The sequence below is a fragment of the Lissotriton helveticus genome, chromosome 3_1 (assembly GCF_964261635.1).
Source record: "Lissotriton helveticus chromosome 3_1, aLisHel1.1, whole genome shotgun sequence".
Taxonomy (NCBI): domain Eukaryota; kingdom Metazoa; phylum Chordata; class Amphibia; order Caudata; family Salamandridae; genus Lissotriton; species Lissotriton helveticus.
In genome coordinates, this window is record NC_136061.1 from 1723429101 (window position 1) to 1723448044 (window position 18944).

The window sequence follows — 18944 nt, forward strand, 5'->3', positions numbered from 1 at the left end:
GTGATTGTTCTTCTAGGTCAATGTAATTGAGGGCATTGGATAGGATAAGCGTGTATTATTGTATAGCCTGTCTATTAAGTGTGAGAGGGTACTCGGGATGCAATTGAAAGATTTGGGCAAGGGTGTGATGAATGTTAGTACAGTCAAAGTATAACTTAAAAGAAGATATGCATATAACTCTTTGTAACAACGTCAGCGTATAACACTAAAAGAAGGTTCGTGTGTCACTCATATAGGCCCCCGATTAACACTGTGCCGCATAGGGATGATATATTTTCTAAGGATACCACATGGTGGGGTATTTATTGGTTGAAGTTAATACCTCCTGTTCCAGGTTTTCATCCCAAAATGGGGAATAACATGCAGAATTTAACGCTTACTGCACTGAATTCAACTTGTATAGGTGTTTGCCCGCATTTTCCCCTTGTACACTTTGTCAGGTTCAAATTCACAATTGATGTATGTAATACAGCAAAACTCTTTTAAGTCTGTACACTCGCTGTGCCATCATAGAACCCTGTCTGCAACTTTTAGAGTAAACCTTGCTCTTTAGTCCATTCCTCAGGCCAAAGTCACCGAGTGGCTCGTAAATGTTCAGCTGACCGCCTTCATCAAAGATAACTCCATTCTAGACGCCTCCCAGTCGGGATCCCGCAGCAGCCATAGCACCGAGATCGCCCTCCTTGCCACCAATGACAACATCCGCATGCTACTAGACCAGGGACACACTGTGGCCCTCATCCTTCTAGAACTCTCTGCAGCCTTCGCCACCATCTCACATCACACGCTAGCAGCCAGACTTCACGACGCGGGGATACAAGGAGCCCGCCCTCGACTGGATCCAATCCTTTCTCTCCGGCAGAATCCAGAGGATCAGACTCCCTCCCTTCCTCTCCGAACCCACCGAGATTGACTGCAGAGTACCACAAGTATCATCGTGCAGCCCCACACTCTTCAACATCTATATGGCCCTCCTCGCCGCCCTCGTCAGACAGCATGGGCTCAGCATATTATCCTACCCAGCTCATCTTCTCACTCACGAAGAATCCCAAAGACACCAGACTCTGCTTCCAGGAAAGAATGACGTCAATCATGGATGAAAGACAGCTGCCTGAATCTCAGCTCAGAGAAAACCAAGGTCCTCATCCTCGGACCCTGCACCTCCACCTGGGATGACACCTGGTGACCCCCCGCCCTTGGGAATCCACCCACCCCCACAGACCACGCACGAAACTTCGGCATCATTCTCGACTCCTCCCTCTCCATGAACTGCCAGATCAACGCCGTCGCCTCCGCCAGTTTCAATTGCTTGCGCATCCTCCGCAAAACCTTTAAATGGATCCCCCCCTGACTGCAGAAGGACCGTCACCCACGCGCTCATAACCAGCAGACTGGATACGGCAATGCCCTCTACGCCGGAATCAACAGAACTCTTCTACACAAACTCCAAACCATCCAGAACTCTGCTGCCAGACTCGTCCTCGGGTCACTGCACCACGAACACATGACCCAACACCTACAAGATCTCCACTGGCTCCCCTTCGAGAAGAGGGTCACCTTCAAACTCCTCACCCACGCCTACAAATGCCTCAACAACATCAGATCCAAATACCTCAATGAGAGAGTCTCCTTCCACGCACCCAAGATGAACCTACGCTCTGCCGACCTTGCACTGCCAGAGGTCTCCAGCAGCCGCAGAAACAGAGCAGGCGGGAGAGCCTTCTCCTACATCCCTGCAAAGACGTGGAACAAGCTCCCTGTGAGCATCCGACGCTCCCCTACCTTGCTCACGTTCAGGAAGGACATCAAGACCTGGCTCCTCACGGGTGAGTAGCGCGCTTTATAAACCCCTGATTGATGGATTAATCTTATGACCACAGCAAGCAGCTGAGCCCATGGCCATAAAATTGCTAGTGATCCCAAATTACTCTGTCTCCCGTTACAACCTTTCTGCTTCCCCCGTAATTCCTCAGGGTAGCATTCCATTCCACCATTTTTCTGCTCATCGGGCTATGCCTGACAAGGTTGAACGTTATGGAAACTAGCCTTAGTCCCACACTAAAAGAAAACGCTCATTGGCTGAGATTAATTCAGGCATTCCATCCATAAGATGCCTCTTCTTCTAACTGAATCATTCAAAGTTAAAGCAGCTTTGTGGGCATGGGTCCTTTTGCGCACTGTACAGTAAAACTCAAGTGGCACCTCACAAATGAGGCCACAGTTAGTGTGGGGCTGGTCATGTTCCTTTTACAGAGGATGTGAATTAACAGTTTGCGCTGGAGCTGCACAAGTCACACCCTGAAACTGATCTACCAAAGTCCGAGGTCCACAAACCTAAGATGAAAATGTATATACCAGAGACAGAGACCCTGTCCATAGACTGAGTTCCAGAAACCAGATACCGATGATCCTAAGTATAGGGTCAGAACCACACAGCAGAGAAAACCAGCCAGTCAGAGACCGAGGTTCTTGCCTGAGACAGTAACTCACATTATGGTCCATCTAATCAGAAAATAAGACATACCCATTAGAGAATGAGATGGATCTACCAAAGACTGAGGCCCACCCACCAGAGGGTAAGATCCACAGGATAGAAACCGAAACTGATGTTTAAGAGACTGAGAATCACAACACATAAATTGAGACTCCAGAGAAAGCAATTAGCCCCACAATTAGAGAAACACAAACTAGAATCTAGGATGATACTGCTAGAGAATGAGCTCAACCTACCAAATGCTGAAACACCTACCAATAGTGGAGACCCACAGTCAAAGACTGAGACCAACCTACCAGAGTCTGCAAGCCGTGCTGAGACTGTACACCACATCAGAACTACTTAACAGAGACTAACCCGTATACGTGAGATGCACCTACCATAGGCTGAGGCTACCAGCTAGAAAGTAAGACTCATGAACTGGAGTCTGAGACTAATCTATTGGACATTAAAACTGAGAGCAGGGCCCTCCCCAGAGACTGAGACCCATACACCAGAGTCTGACCTACAAAAGGTAGGGACCCGTAAACCAGAGATAAGATCCTCTCCAGAGGTTGCAACCGCGCTGTAGAACCACAAGAAACAGAGGTTTCAGAGACTGAGACCCATGCACCAGAATCTGACCTACAAGAGGTAGGGAGTGGGGCCAGAGATAAGATCCTCTCCAGAGGCTGCGCCGGCGCTGTAGAACCACAAGAAACAGAGGCTTCAGAGACTTAGAGCCAAAGCCCAGTGTATGTTTCCCAAATTGGAGACTGAGATCCACTTACCAGAGACTAAGATTACCCTAGCACAGACAGACTGACCTATCAGAGACTGAGACTAACATCACTGTGATTAAGACCCACAAACCAAAGATGGAGATCCACAAACCAGAGTAAAGAACCCCCCTCCCCCATGAACGATTGAGCAATATAGGAAGCACGCCATCTGAATGTTCCTTTAAAGGTGGGGTTCTGAATGTCAACGTAAAAATGTTGTTTATTGGCAAGTCCATATAAATGTCATCTATAGAGTCACTAACGTTATTTGGATACTTTAGAATATGTGTCAGAGGACTGTATATGAACGTATTGTCTGGAGATTTACTAAATACCACTTAACAACCCATGATGTTGCACACTTCTCAAAAAACATATGCACTGTGAGTCTTAAGCCATTTCTATTCATAGCCTACGTGGGACAAAGTCCGGAAGGCAAAAAAGGGAACCTTAAACGGCTACTTATGGTCAGAACTAGAGCGGAATCCAGTTTCGCCATCGGCTAAGTATTTGGAAAACAGCCTGGTGAACCTTGGACTACAGGAGCTGTGCAATACCCCTACTAATCATACTACGATCAAAAGATTAGTAAAGAAAACAACAAAACATCTTTCATGGATCGAAGATAAGGCGCTCGTTGCCAAAAGGTCACATGGGTGGATTATCCTAAGCTCCTACTCTAAACAAGGTCAACAGAGCTACCTTGATTTGGGGTACTCAAGAACTACAAAATTGAAGTTTTTAAAGTATAGATTGGGTCTGTTACCTTGCATATGCCATCTCCCACACTGGCTTAAGGATAATGGGGGATCCCTCTGTCGTTTATGTGGCAAAGCGTCTGAGGACATGCCACACTTGCTGTGCTCCTGCGAGAAACTGATGGAGGTAAGGAAACGTTTGTTGAAATTCCATTTAATCAGCTCACGAAGACATGCAGTTCTTGCCTATTTTGCACCCAATGACCCGCAGTTGAACTGTAGCTTGGTGAAGTTCATATGTAAATGTAAATGTAAATGTCAAGGTATTTGTAGAGCGCACTGCCACCAAACGGTTTCCTGGCGCTATTACTCATACCGCTGTGGAACCCTTCCTGGCTTTCCTTGTGAAGTGTCCACTCCTGGGCACCGCCAGGCTGAAGCCAGACATCCTAGCGCTGTTGGGGCCGGTGTGGAGGTTAAGAAAGCTATTGCCCAGAGTTGCAGCGTGGGACCCATGATTAGAATAGGCACCGAGGCGAGAATTGTCAGGTCCGAGGAAATTGAGCCCAAAACCCGCCGAGGCGGGAATTGAACCCTGGTCCCGGGCCAGAACTCTGCATTAGGGTCTGCCGCTCTAACCATTGAGCCACACTAGGAAGGTCGTGGAAAAAAAGATGCAGAAACTTGACCCTTCATTATGTTTTTAGAGGTTATTAAATCAAGCTGAATTATTAACGTTGTTTAAAAAGTATTAAATCTATGAAGGTGGCAGAAAAGAGAATGTCGGAATTTGACCTTTCGCTAAACTCTTAGAGGACATTAAAATCAAACGGAATCTTATTTAAAAATGCTCGTTAAAATGTATTAACCGCATGATTTTAAATAGGAAATGTGAAATAGAACACATATTTTTATGTAGATGTAATTTTATGGGTGTGGAGAACAATGTATTATGTGTAGAAGAAATTTCTTTTAATGGAGAAATTACAATGGTTTTAATGAACTATGCAAAAATAAATGTACTTACTTACTATTCATAGCCTGTAGGAACATTGTCACATAGTTGATGGCATTGCAAGCTACGCCGAAGCTCAGTGGTCACAAAATCATAGAAGAATGTATAATCCTTTCATCCACTCACATGGGATCTCTCTGGGTCTTCCGTGTGCCATAATTCTGTAGGTCTGTTTACTTGCTTAGCACAAAACTAGCTGTAAACAACAGTGCACTGTAGATAGACAGGGAAGGGGTGCAACTAGAGCAAATCAAGTACATCTTATGGAGGGCAGTGGGTCTCTTGATGCTAACACTGTCCCAATTGTGCAATAGATTCTTTGATTTAGAGGAAAATGTCCCTAAAGATATCTTCATCTCCCCCAGGAGGAAATGGAGAAGGAAATAACTTTGACTCATCCATGCAGGATGGAATACCAGATCCCCTTGGCCCTTCTGCCTTGGATCTAAACTGTGTGTGTTTTTATGTGTAGTTGCAAAGTATGAGTAGAGAAGGGTGGTACGAGTAGAGAGGGTGGAACATCGTAAAAGGAGACTGCAGACAGAACGTAGAGAATTGACTATGAGAGAAAGGCAAAAATGTCCATACTTCACCATGGCTAACGTATGGAGGTTGCAAAGCAGCAAAGGCATGGTTAAACTGCAGCAACAATGTCTGTATGCATCAGGCAAGCATATTACAAAGTGGCGTCTGTTTCAAATTACTCAAACAAGGTGGGCCATTGTATCAAGTGTAACAAAGTGATCCAACAGAATCACTTATGCCATGTTACATTGGTCCAAAATTTCTCTGATATCAACTACCGCCATTGACAGTGCAGTGTCAGTCCCTCTACCCCGGCAAAACCCAGCTGCCAAGGTTCAAGAGCCTTTATTGCTCATGTTATCTCGAGAGCTTTTTGGAAAGTAGCTTTTCTTGGATTTTGCCCAGAGCATGAAGAAGATTGATTGGCCGATAATTGATAACATCATTCAAGCCGAGGTTCTCCTTCTTCAACTGAGGTTTGTTGTCACCTTCCGTCCATGTGTCTGAGACCAGCCTCGTTTGCAGGGAAGACTTTATCAATCCCATAACCCTCTCTGTGATGAGCAGGACTAGAGATCTCAAACCACCTCTGGACAGAGGCTGTCAGGAGTTACTACCAACTACCTCATGGTCACTGGTGTTAAAGAAGCCCACTGAAGGAGAGGTGGAGGAATGTTATGGTACCAGAATATTGTGAACTAAATACTATCTGGAAGAAAAATTGTGTACTAAATTTTGTTTACCAAAATATCAGCAGATTTGAGTTAATAATCCTGTGGGATAGTAGTTTTGTAAATGATGTTTAGGACACAGTAACTATATGTCAGGCCGTACTTTCTTTTTTACTATACAACCGGAGCGATCCAGTAATAAGCCTACTGTGGAGGAGAGGTGGAGGAAAACATTAACACTTCAAGGAGTTTTAATGGGATTTCATCTCCACATAAATGCTTTGTACCTTGTAGAAGAAAATACTATTTCATTCCAGTAATTCTGTTAGAATTCGAAAATGTCTTGGTAACTGCTGGTGAGAAGAATTCTGAGCCTCGGCCATTAGGAGAAAGAGATAGCGTACTTTGACCGGTGGTATTGCTTGTTATGTGTTTTTAGTTGTACTTTGTAGGATTTTAAGTCAGATTCCAAATAGGCGTTCTGGCGTTTACCACTCCAGCTGTCGGCTTTAAAGTTTTTCATTTCTTAGTGAATGATTAGACCATACATTAAGAGATTTGATCGATTTTAGTTCTGCAGTCCACCCTTCTAATTAGGACAGTGTTAATAGAGTAATTTAAGTCCTGATGACAAGTGTTATCATCTACAGAATTACCACACACATCTAGACATAAGGACTGCATTAAAGCTCCAAGATGAATTTTCAGCTATCGTCCAATCGGAGATATAGTTGTTTTGGACAGACTTGCCTTTTAACATAATAAGTGGGGTGAAAAGAGAGCAAGTAGTGGATGTCCTTCCATAAAAGAGAGACTCCTCCAAGGACTGTGCCTCTACAAGACCACAGACCTGTGCCTATGACTGGATACTGTTAGCACAAGGTCTAACGTTTCAATTTTTCATAATTATCTCCAATGCCTAGATGTCACCCGTGTTGCCTAAATGCCTGTTTAAGTCACCTGCAACAATAACCTTTTCATAACTTAGTGCAACATGACAAGTCCCACAATTTTAAATCTTTAGGGCATCTTTTTCTGATCTTGTAGGGCCATTTGCCCCTACAAAAGTAAGAAAGAGTTCTAGGAATGAGGAATATGGACAAAACGTGTTCCTGGCGGTTTGCAGATATTCTATAAAATCAGTGCCACCTTACTCCCCATCCCCCGAGCTGTCTGACTGTGCTTTCTAAGTTTACGATCGTGCAATGACAAGAGTATGGTTTTTCTTCTAGATGCATGTGCTGATGATCGGCATGACTACGAAGAGATAGATGGAGTGTTAGCATCCACCATAAAGAAAATGAATGAAGCTGTCCTTCACTATTAAAACACCTTTGGAGTCAAAGGTAAGGACCCTTTCTGGAGTGTCTGCTCTGATAACCTTGTCAGGCTGTGAGGTTTGAAGAAGAGAAAGCCAGTCCTCACGGGAGGACTGACACTAAAGTCTATGCTTGCTGTTTATTACTTAAAGAGAAATGTATTCCATCCACAGGATATAGGATGATATGGTATCACACAAGTGTGCATGAGAAATAGAAATCAAGATGTCAAAAGTCTGACTACTGAGCATTTGAAGACTTGAGCAAACATTTTCAGTGTCAGTAGGTTCTTGGTAGCTGATAGTATAATGCGTAGTCAGTGCTTAACTTGTGAGATACACAAGTGCCAGGGCTCTTGTCAGGGGGCCTCCGAAGCTTGCACCACCCATTGCCACTGCCGGCGTTGCCAGTCACTGTAGCTACACAACTGCTAACCAGCACACTGCTATAAGTATGACAATTCAGCCTATTCCAGGGCCCACAGCTATAAAAATGTCTTGGGCGGCAGGTATTAGTTGTTTTTAATGTATACTGAATTAATAAACAATTGCTGTTCTGCTCATCTCTAAATGATACAAACAGCGCTACCATGTGGCAGCTGCCATAAGTGCCGGTGTTGATAAATAAGTGCTGATGTTGAGCACCGGAAACCACCTTCTCAAATTAAGCACTGTGTGTAGTTTAGATTAGAGGTTGACTAACGCATAGAATTATAGAAGAGTAATAGTGAATAACGGGGATGTTTTTTTAACTGAGAGGTTCTGAGCGACATCAAATAGATGAGAACAAAGCTCAACTTTTCACTCAGCAGCCCAAGTTAAAAATCATCCGTCATTTACTTTGTACATATTTATTATTTTATGTTATATATGGCCCCTTAAATTATTTGCCCCAGGTTTCAGTTACTATCCAGAGGAGTAACTGGGAAGCTATACAGAACATGGCCTCCGCACCGAAAGATATAAAAAATGGTTGGCCTTCTGCCACTCTGCATCTACCCTCCCAAAATACAGAAAAAATCATACCTGTCTTCCTGCCACCCACCCCACCACCCTCTGCATTTTGCCCTGCCCCCTTGAAAAAAATAACTGGCCTCTTGCCAGCGTCCCCAAGCACTCCCTATATTGCCTTGTTGCCTCCCCCGTCCATAGATAAATACACCTGTCCTTCTGGCTCCCACCTCCACCACCAGTGCTTTAAATGGTCAGGTAGTCTCTAGTCCTGGGTACCTGCACTTCTTTATTGATGCACGGTTACAATACATTTAATGTGAGAGTACCAACACTCAGGAACAAATAGGTACTCTGCACAAAGAGTACCAGCACTTCTATATTTCTATTTAAATGTCTGTACACCAACCCGTGGGCATTCCCTCCTGCACCCTGCCAGTGCCTAGGTCGCCACTCTTACATGATCAGGGAGCTGGCACTGTGATCGTACGCTTGTTTTCCCCTGTAAGCACAGGCCTAGAGAGAACCACGCTGACAGTGCAATGTGTCGGTTGATGCAGGTACAGGTCTGTCCTTGATGTGCTGTCTTCCTCAGGACCTTCGAGACACAGACTAGGTAGAATAAGGTGGGGGACAGAAGGATAGCTTCCTTTGGTGTAGCAGATGCATTGACACTTTTTTCCTTTCTTTCCTCTTTTTCTTTTGGGTGTCCTTATCCTACCCAGCACACCCACAATTGGGTGCCTGTGGGAGCCGGCCATTGTTATTTTTACCATAGGTGCCCCGGTGCCAACTGGGACTCCCACTACAGTGCCATCTAGGGTGGTTGACTCTGATGCTTTGCTCCCACCTGGCAGAAACAAGCTTTTTTCTCTGCTGCAAAAATGGAGTAAAGCTACGTTACCGGCCAGAGAGAGTGGAGGCAAGTAATTAGACTTAAATTCCCTGGCCCCACTCTCCCAGGCAGGGAACAAGACAGGGTCCAGTGGGATGGGGTGCCAAGGGCACTAGCTCTCTTCGGGTCCTGAGGTATAGGGACCGGGGCTGTTCTATTGGTTCAGGGCGGCGGGGCCGGCAGCCACATCCCATAAAAACACTGGCCCTGTGGGATGGGGTCACCAGGGCCATACAGAGGCTCAAGGAGGAGGGGGCCATACGCCAAATGAAAAAAAAAGTATTTCGGCCTAGGTGAATGGGGTCCCGGGGTCCTTGCAGAGGATTGAGGAGGGGGGCCTCCCCATAAAAAAACAAATCGAGTCTAGGGAATTGGGGTCTGGGCCATAAAATGGCTCAGGACAGGGGGACACGCCACCTCCCCATAATAATGAAAGCGGCTCTGGGGATTGGGTTCCCCGTAGCGCTAAGGTTGCTCAGGGAGGACGGGGCGCGTTTGCACAGTGGTGAAGGAAGGTGGTGGGACTTGAGTTCACATGTGTGCAAACACACCCTGTGGCGTGGATTTAGTTTAGGAATGAATTCCTCCGCAATCATGTGGGTCCCTGGGGGCCAACTAGGCCACCAGGTACCTTCAGTAAGTGCCACGGAGCTGCGTTGCAGAGTGCAGAGTGTTGTAAAAAGGGGCGTGGCCTCTGAACACCTCTCTGCAACGCAGCCCCCTGGCACGTACTGGAGGTATCTGGTGGGCTAGTTAGCCCCCAGGGACCCACAGGATTGAGGAGGAATTAATTCTCTAACTTAAAACGCGCCACAGGGTGTGTTTGCAGACATGTCACCTCAAGCCACGCACCCTTCCGTCATCACTGTGCAAACGAGCCCTGTGGCACGTTTTAAGTTAGGGAATTAATTATCTTTCAATACTGAGGGCTCCTAAAGGCCTCTGCGTTGCAGACAGGTGTTCAGAGGCCACACCCCTTTTTACACCTCTCTGCAACGCAGGTCTGTGGCGCTTATTGGCGGTACCTAGTGGGCTACTTAGACCTTAGGGACCCTTAGGATTGAAGGGGACTTAATCTCTCCACTTAGAATGGCTCAGTACTGCATCTTTGAGCCCAGTACTGATCCTGAAAAGTAATTCTAACCATACTTACCAGTAACTTGAATTTCCTTCCATAGGCTAACATTGACTGGTTTCACTTGGAAATTCTTCTAAGTATGGAGGTTTTGGAACTTTAAAATATTCACCTAAAATCATCCGAACAATGCATTCCGATTTACTCACCTGTTATCAGGAGAGAACCCAGCACTGACCCTGAAAAGTAATTCTAACCGTACTTACAAGTAACTTGTATTTCCTTCCATAGGAATCCATGAGTGAATCTGTAGGTAAGTGTTTATATGTGTGTGTAGATGTAGGAATCACTGAGTGGGGTTTTAGAAACTTGTATTGTTGTGTCAATGGTTTCAATATGTGACATCATCAGCAGTGGATTGCGGGCACGCGAGTTATAGTTAGTAGAACTAACTATAACATAGGAATTTCAATGGTTTTGTACGAGTGAAATGTCCAGCTAACTATAACACCCCTGAAACCTATGGTTTATCCCAAAAATTACTAAATGGATTTACACCAAATGACAATGCGCTTTCTGAATCAAGAGCTAGCTAGCTGCCAAATATGGTGTAATTCAGTTTAGCCATGTTTGCTGTATTGCTCTTCCGTTTTCAATTTGTTTCCTCAGACCCTGCCTAACGGATCACCCCAAAACTTTTCAGAAAAGAGCTGAGGTGGATGAGACTATATTTTGGAAAGTTTCATGCAGATTCGTCAAAAGACACCAAAAGTATTGGCAAACCAAAAAATTCATTTCCTATGGCAACATTGTCCTACCTACCCAGTTTCAGCTGCCACTGGGGAAAATATATATATATGCTACCTACTAGCAGTCCCAAAACATGCTTTCTCTGTGCATAGTTCCATAGGAGAATTAGACACAGCTACGGCTAAAATGGCTGAACTGAATTACACAACATTTGGCAGAAAGCTATATCTTGGTCAGGAAATCATTAGTGTTGTGATTTGCTTTAAATCCATTCAGTAGTTTTTGAGAAATTAAGGTACAAAATATATGTATATTTCAGGCCGTGGAGGATCAGCAGACCTGACAGATCTGGAGATAAGATCTGATTGGCTGGCACCACATCAACAGATTTGTGGCAGGATGAAAAGTTTCAGAAAAACATATATGGGGACAAAGATGGGCATGATTCCTGATGTTTCTTAATTTACTGCAGATTCAAGGTGAAAAACAAAAACAAAGAAGTGCTCCCAGGGTGGGCCAGGACCCGGGAGCAGCGCAATGATTTCTAATTTGGAGGAGAGCTTGCAGCCTCTCCTCCTTGGACCATTTCCAGGCCTTGTGGACCCCATTCCCCGGGCTGAGTCAAGCACTATGGGGAGGAGTGTGTGCCCCCACCAAGCCATATCAAGGCCCCAGGGACCCCATCCCTTGGGGCTGTTGATACTTTTATGGGAAGAAGAGGACTGTGGCCTCCCTCCTTGAGCCTTATCAGAGCCCTAGGGACCCTATTCCTAGGCTGTTTACTCTTTTATAGGAAGAGGGTGTGCAGCCCAAAACCCCAAGGCATGGTATGGCCTGGGGATCCCATTCATCGGAGCTTGCTCAGTGATGGTATCCCGGGGAACCCATCCCTTGGGATACTGTTGCTTCCCTGCACACAAGAGTGCATGCAGGAAAACCTTCTGAGCTCCCACCCAGAGAGAGTAGAAAAGATCCTGCTGGTTGGGAGCCGAGTTTGCCCTGGGCCTCCCTTCACAGCCTGCAACATTAGCCAGGTTGTATCTTCCGCCGGGTGGGCACCAAGGTGCCCCAGTGTTGAAAAAACAATTAAATATAGTGTGGCTGGTTCCTGCTCTGCTCCATGTAATGGGAGCCCTTGCAGGAAGCCGGGGGCTCTGTGGCTCCCCCGCCACCCAGAACAAAAAAAAAACAGATGGATGTCCAGTGGTACTGAGACACTCACCAAAAAATTATTTCATTAAAAATAGAGAAGAAGAATAAATGAGCCGCTCATTTATTACTCCATGTTTCTCGCAAGGAGTGCCCTAATGCCCTGCAAGAGCTAATGTACACACAGTTGGCTGCATGGTGGTGCACCAATCTGGGCAGGGCACGACCAGCATGTTTTTTAAGTTTTGTGGGCTGGCTGTAGAGAATGCAGCAGCACTGAATAAATACTTGAAAAAACATAACCCTATATGTCTGATGGTCTGTAGAATATTAATCAAATGACATTAAAAGAGCCCTAAATATTCATTGGAAAAAAACAAATGTTGAAGTGATAGTTATAAATAGGTATTTACAAAAATCTTAGAAATTCACTAACAAAAACATTGGTTAAAGGACCATTATAGTTCAGTGAAAATGTCACTTAAAACACCATTTTAAACAAACTAAACCACTGATATTCACCAGTTATAGTTATGTCAAGTAACTATAACTTATGTCCTAAAGTAACTATAACTTTTGCCCTCACCATGCAGTGCTAATTACCTCCCATATTACATCACTAATGACATGTTCTAAGACATAATTGATAACATCACTTCTACATCTGAAATGAGATTATTAATACCTATACTGTTCATGAAGGAGGGCGCGATTTATAGTTAATTTTAAGCACAAATTATAGTTACTTGATATTCATAGTTTTTTAAATTTGGAATGCTATGTTTTTCCTGACATGTTCATCTAGTTATAACTTCCTTTAACCCTTAACCTTTACCTTTTTCAATGAATAAGTAAATATATATATAGATTGATATATTCCAAATGTAGCATTGGAGTTCCACCGCCCAAAGTATACAACCCACCGGAAACAGCAACAAGCTTTTCTTTTTTCAATTTATTTCCGAGTGCAAGGTGCAGAAACAACCAAAACATTTGGACAAACGGTCCACAAACTCATACGTTTCTGGGCTGTCAAACCAATCAATGCTTAATTTGTGAAAGAAAGACTGCAGGTGCCCGAAACTGCTGCAATTAAATTTTGCCTAATGGAATGCCTAGGCTGGTCGTTTTAAAACCACCTCATACCTTTTTAATCCCCCACTAGACACACCCTCACCCTTCATATCACTCCTGCGGGTTCCTGCTTTCTCCTTTTATGACGGTTTTACCGTCTTTCCAATCTGTGTAATTTCCCTCTCTTGCGCTCAATAAATAAATGATACAGAAAAATAAGTGACGGTCCTCAAAAATAGGTTCCGGTGCCCCCCACCGGCAACCACCGGCTCAAATGAAGGGGCATATATCAAAAACCTCGTGAAAATTATTGCAGTTTTAGCGGCAGGAAACTGCCACTAAAACGGCGATAATATGCTTGCTAATATGCGTTATAGAATTCCAAAGAAGCCCAGGTTAGATGTGCAAGACACCTGCCCTTGATCTCACCTGAGCATAACAGTACCCTATTGTGGAGTACAATTGCATAGCAGTACAACTATTTGCGATTTCTCACAGAAGTAAATGGAGTGATTTGGAGCCATCCGGATATATTCATTGCTATAAATAGCTTTGTATATCGGACGGTACGTATTTTGCAGCACTGTGGAAAGTTTACACAGCACTTTAAGGTTAGAAATTTGTGAACCTGACCCCTAGAAACAAATCACATTTTAAGTGATCATAGTGTCTCTGTGACACACTGACTGTATACCTCTACCCTGAGAGAGCGAGAGAGAATCTGCGGTTGAAAATACATCCGCTTACTTTGAAATTGAGGTGGTCCATGAACACGATGATCTTTAATCTCAACATGCCTACAACTTGTTTTTTCTGCTCTGCCGTTAGTTTATTATGAATTGTACTTATTCTTAAAGAAGAGCTTTGATTCAGACAAAAAACAATTATGTCACTATTGTCTTTCAGATCATTGATGTTTGCTTCACATCTGTCATCAGTGCTCCAGTGCTGAGGAAAATGCACTGGTGAGCGGAGGAGAACTTTCATCGCAGACCAGACTGCATCGCCATAGACGCCGTCTTATTTCGGAGGGCAGACAATGCAACCTGCCAATCGCTTTCATTACAGATAGTTACAAAAGGAATCCTTTGGCAAAATATGGAATGAGGTCCAGCTACAGAAGCCAACTTGGCTGAAGGAGTTAGAAGTGTTCATATGTATATCTTGAAGTAGACGATGATCCTCTACAGCAACAAAAGTGTAGATTCTTCTCGTGCGTTGAATTACCTCTTTGCTGGGAAAAACACAGCTGGAAATTCAATCTCAGGCTGTTTCCAACTGTCTATGGATATAGACTTTCCACATATACGTGATTCTCTGTTACTGTGGGTTCTTTTCCCTTTGTGATTGACCGTTGACATCTCTGTACACTGAGGTAGACTGGGATACCGTCTGGACGTGCCTAAAGGCCAGTTTGGCAGCATTTACCACAATCTCCCACACGCACTTCAATCTTTATCATGCTTGGACATTGCCTTGTCTTTTGTGATGGAGCCGTGATGTCCTAAGGCAGGGATGCGATGGAGGATGCCGACAGACTTTAGCGCAGCAGGCTAAGAGGCTTTCAAGCAGCCAACTGTCCGCCATTCTAAGAGTGTGAATAACCAATCCACCTGGCTCTACAGTTTAGGAACAGAGGGGCATATTACCAAGCAATAGCGATAATTATCGCTATTGCTTGGTTAGAGACAAAATTTTACCGCTGGGCTGCGGCGATTTTTATCGCAGATTAACCTTGGTATTACCAGGGTTTATCGCAAATGCGATAAAAAACGGCCGCAATGCATGAATATCGCTGAAAAGTCCGCGATATTCATGCATTACCGAGCTAATGCTCTTAGCCATGTTATCCACCTCCCATTGGATAACATGGCTAAGAACTGCTCAGGGCAGGTGTTAGCTTTTGGAGATATTCGCGCTTAGCGCGTATATCTCCAAAAGTTGGTAATAGGAGATAGCGATGTAAGCGACTGTTTCCAGTCGCTAACATCTTGGCACGCCCACTTTGCATGTCATTAGTGATAAATATCACTGACATGCAAAGTGGGGCCCAAGATGGTCGCTATCTCCTACTAGCTGTCGCTAACTGGTGTTAGCGACAGCTAGATAATAGGGAGATAATTTTATCTCCGCTTTCACGGCTTTTAAAGCCAAAAAAGCGGAGATAAACCCCCTTGATAATATGCCCTAGAGTTCAGTTATTTCCTCACTGCAGTTGCCAAGCCCCCCCCCCTAAAAAAAAACACATTCTGGTGGTATGCCGTGTTTGAGGTCCCATGAATGTACATATATTTTGTGGCTTACACTTTAATTTTCTGATCTGTACTTTCATTAAATTACATCCTTCGAAACACTCTAGGCCCAATGTGTTATTGGCCAGGTCCTATCGCGTACTATGTTTTATCATGTGATGCAATCATGCATGCATCAGCACCCAAATACGCCATATGCCATTTGCCAAGGACTCTTGGCAATAATTCCTCTTCAGTATTCATTAAACAGGCTACATTGAGTGATTGCTGAAAGTGGCTGCAAATACAGGAATGAAACAAATCAAAGACACAGCAGACCTCCATCCAGATTCACAATGAACCGCTATTGCCACTCTTAAAGGGACAGAAGATGCCATGCCTAGCAAAAAGTTGCACTTTGCAAACTAGGTACCAAAGGAGCATGTTGGACTTGTGGGAACTTTTGGCTTCTTCTCTGCTCCCTCCAGTACTCCCCTTTCACAGCCACAACAACAGTAGCAACAGGCACCGTGAGAGCTGTCCCACACGCAGCTTTGTCTTTGCAAATGTTTTATTACTGACAGGTTTAGTCTGTAAACTGTCAATGCTTTGCCCTCATATGTCGTTATTAACCATTAATGTATCCCTTTGCAAAGTTAAGGAGAGGTGGAGGTGGGATTGAACTCTTTCTTACTCTTTTTAAGGAGTCAAAGGGGCATATTTACAAGGAGTTAACGCCACCAGAACAATCCTTTTTCCGACGTTCTAGTGGCGTAGACTCCTTCGCCTTATTTACAAGGCACGTTAAGCCATGTAAAATAGCTTAACACCACCTTGCAAATAAAGGGAATGGTGCATGAATGGCGCATGCAGTGGGTGTTGCAGTGAGCGTTCTGCCGCAACACCCATTGCTTTTTGATGCTGCCCCATATTTACAAGGTATGGGACAATGCCAAAAATACCCCCAGGGAATACCTGGTCATAAGCAGGTCATAAGCAGGCGATACAAGTAGAAATGTTTTGTTTCTCTTCGTATTTTGCTCTTTCAACCTGTGCTGCATTCTACAGAACACATAGAGCAAATCGCCTGTAAAAATTGTTTATGTGCAAGAAGGTGTCCCTTCATACACATAAACAGTTGCCTCTGCAGCGCAGGCAAAGTAGCCAAATGGCGCTAGGGAGCATGCGCTGAGCAGCTTTTTTAGTAACGATGGGGTGCGCCGCATTCTTGTGACTCCGGCGCATCCCTGCATTTTGAAACTGTCGGAGTGTGGCGTTACCAATTTAGGTGTAACTCCGCTCTCCAACAGTTTTTGGGTAAATATGCTCCACAAAGTTGACACAGGAAACATTTGTGAACTGGCAAAGTCACTTGTGTGTGTTTTTTCACTCTGACAAACCCTTTCTTCTTGCAGACGGGCTTAGGAAGGGTGGAATCGATCTGTTGCCTCAGGCCCCCTGAAGGGTATAACTTCCTAAATGTGGAAAAGCTTACATAATCTAAATCAATCAGGCCAATTTATTAGTAGCTTTCAAATACTTGTCAGAAATGTCTATTGTTGCACTTTCCTAAATTGAGCTGCACGAATGCATTTTAAAAGTGTAGCCATGTGAATGTTTTAATTAATGAGCAGAGTAAATGAACCTTATTGGTGAAGCACTTTGTAAATAAATAAAATGTCCTAATTCCATATTAACACAGACGTTTCCTACTTGAATCAGTGTGTGAAAGACTGCAGCTATTACTCTGCGGGATTTGAGTCACATAACAGCAGCAGCTTGTTTTCTTATAGTGCCGTGCATCATAACCCGTCTCCCCTCTTTAACTATGAAGATATATTGAGTCCCTACTAATAAATCAGCACTGGATGGGAGGGCTATGTATTTGCACCACATCACCACAGATGCAGGAAACTGCTAGTTTTATTATATTGACGTGATGCAAAGGCTGACATCAGCTAGGTCTTTCTTTTTTCTTCCTCTGAGACTTCTACCTGACACTTTCCATCTGATGGTTAGGATGAGAGTCCTATACTAGGTTCCACTCTCTTCTTTTTAAGCCTGACTATTGCTGGAGCTCGGGCCCACTCAAACATTTATGTCCAGATCAATGATAGTCATAGCTGCATGAGAGGTAAAGGGAGAAAACTATCACTTGTTAAAATCTCGTTACCATGTAACCAATGTGGTCACACGATAACCCACTCCACAATTTAGTTTAGTAGTGTTTAAGTATACATTTACGAACAAATCAATTTAGAGCAATCTCAACATGAGCATATAGAAATACAGAATGACCAAATTAAGTCCAAATCTCCTGAAGATGTTTACCCTATATAATACAAAGCACATGAATAACTCTATGACAATGATACAAATGATCAGGAAAAAGTATTGAGTATTACATTGCACCAGATGATTTTCCAAAGTAAGCATGAGCAAGCAATCTCTCCCTACACTACCTTAAAAGGGTAATCCTAAACTAAGAAGCATTTTATAAGGGTGAAATCAGAAAGGTGTCAGCTGTCGGACTCTTCAGTAGAAGGCACTCCAACCATGGGTCAGGTAGCATAAAGCCATAAAAGCAAAAGCATAGATCTGCTCTCCATGAAACCCTAAAATGACTCTCTCTGACCCTCACTACCTTTCAGTAAAAATATCAATAGGATTCAGGGTAGATAATCCCACGTGATCTTTGCTAGTGAATTTCCATGGCTCTGGCACAACTGGATACCTGCACCACCTTTCCCACATCGATAAGTTGCAACTTTGTTCGTCCTTTGTCATTCCACTCCTCCTCGATGAGAACTTGTCTCCTTGCTCATTACCGTGCTTCTCCTGGCCAACTTTCTCTTCTCATTCCTTGCTATCCAATGAAAACAAAACCCATCTATGCTCCCTAATGAGGCTTTGTCCATACCTGCAGTGGAAACAAAATACAAGCAAATGCATTCTGCATTGAAGGTTAAATACAAATTACATGTTAGATTTTAAACGTGAGCATGAACTGTACTGGTTTCTCAAGGCCCACTCTAGTTAACTTCAACAGTGCACAGAGTTTCAGAATATGTGCACATTTCTACACATACAATAAATTCAGCTTTTTAAGACAGGTATAAGTTGTAAAGGATTACAATGATGTCATCCTAAATGCACCAGCACGGAAATAAGTATTGTTATACTTATAAATGTTTAACATTCATTTACACTTAGACATTCTAATTTAATAACCTCACAAATGGCCACGTTTTGTTAACTTCTCCTGTCACATTGATATATAAGGTTACATAGCCCATAATTAATCCTGTTCTATGCACAACATCTTCATGTGGAGTAC

General features: G+C 43.9%; 1 protein-coding gene across 1 annotated transcript in view; it reads left to right on the top strand.

Annotated features, from left to right (window-relative positions):
* The window catches only part of THEMIS2 (thymocyte selection associated family member 2), a 209282-nt gene extending 193555 nt beyond the window's left edge, over positions 1 to 15727 (top strand). The window contains exons 6-8 of the mRNA XM_078682504.1: positions 7397 to 7510; positions 14283 to 15016; positions 15570 to 15727. Coding sequence (XP_078538630.1) covers positions 7397 to 7491 — 95 coding nt within the window. The 3' untranslated portion in view covers positions 7492 to 7510; positions 14283 to 15016; positions 15570 to 15727. The remainder of the gene's footprint in view (positions 1 to 7396; positions 7511 to 14282; positions 15017 to 15569) is intronic.
* Positions 15728 to 18944: the final 3217 nt, after the last annotated feature.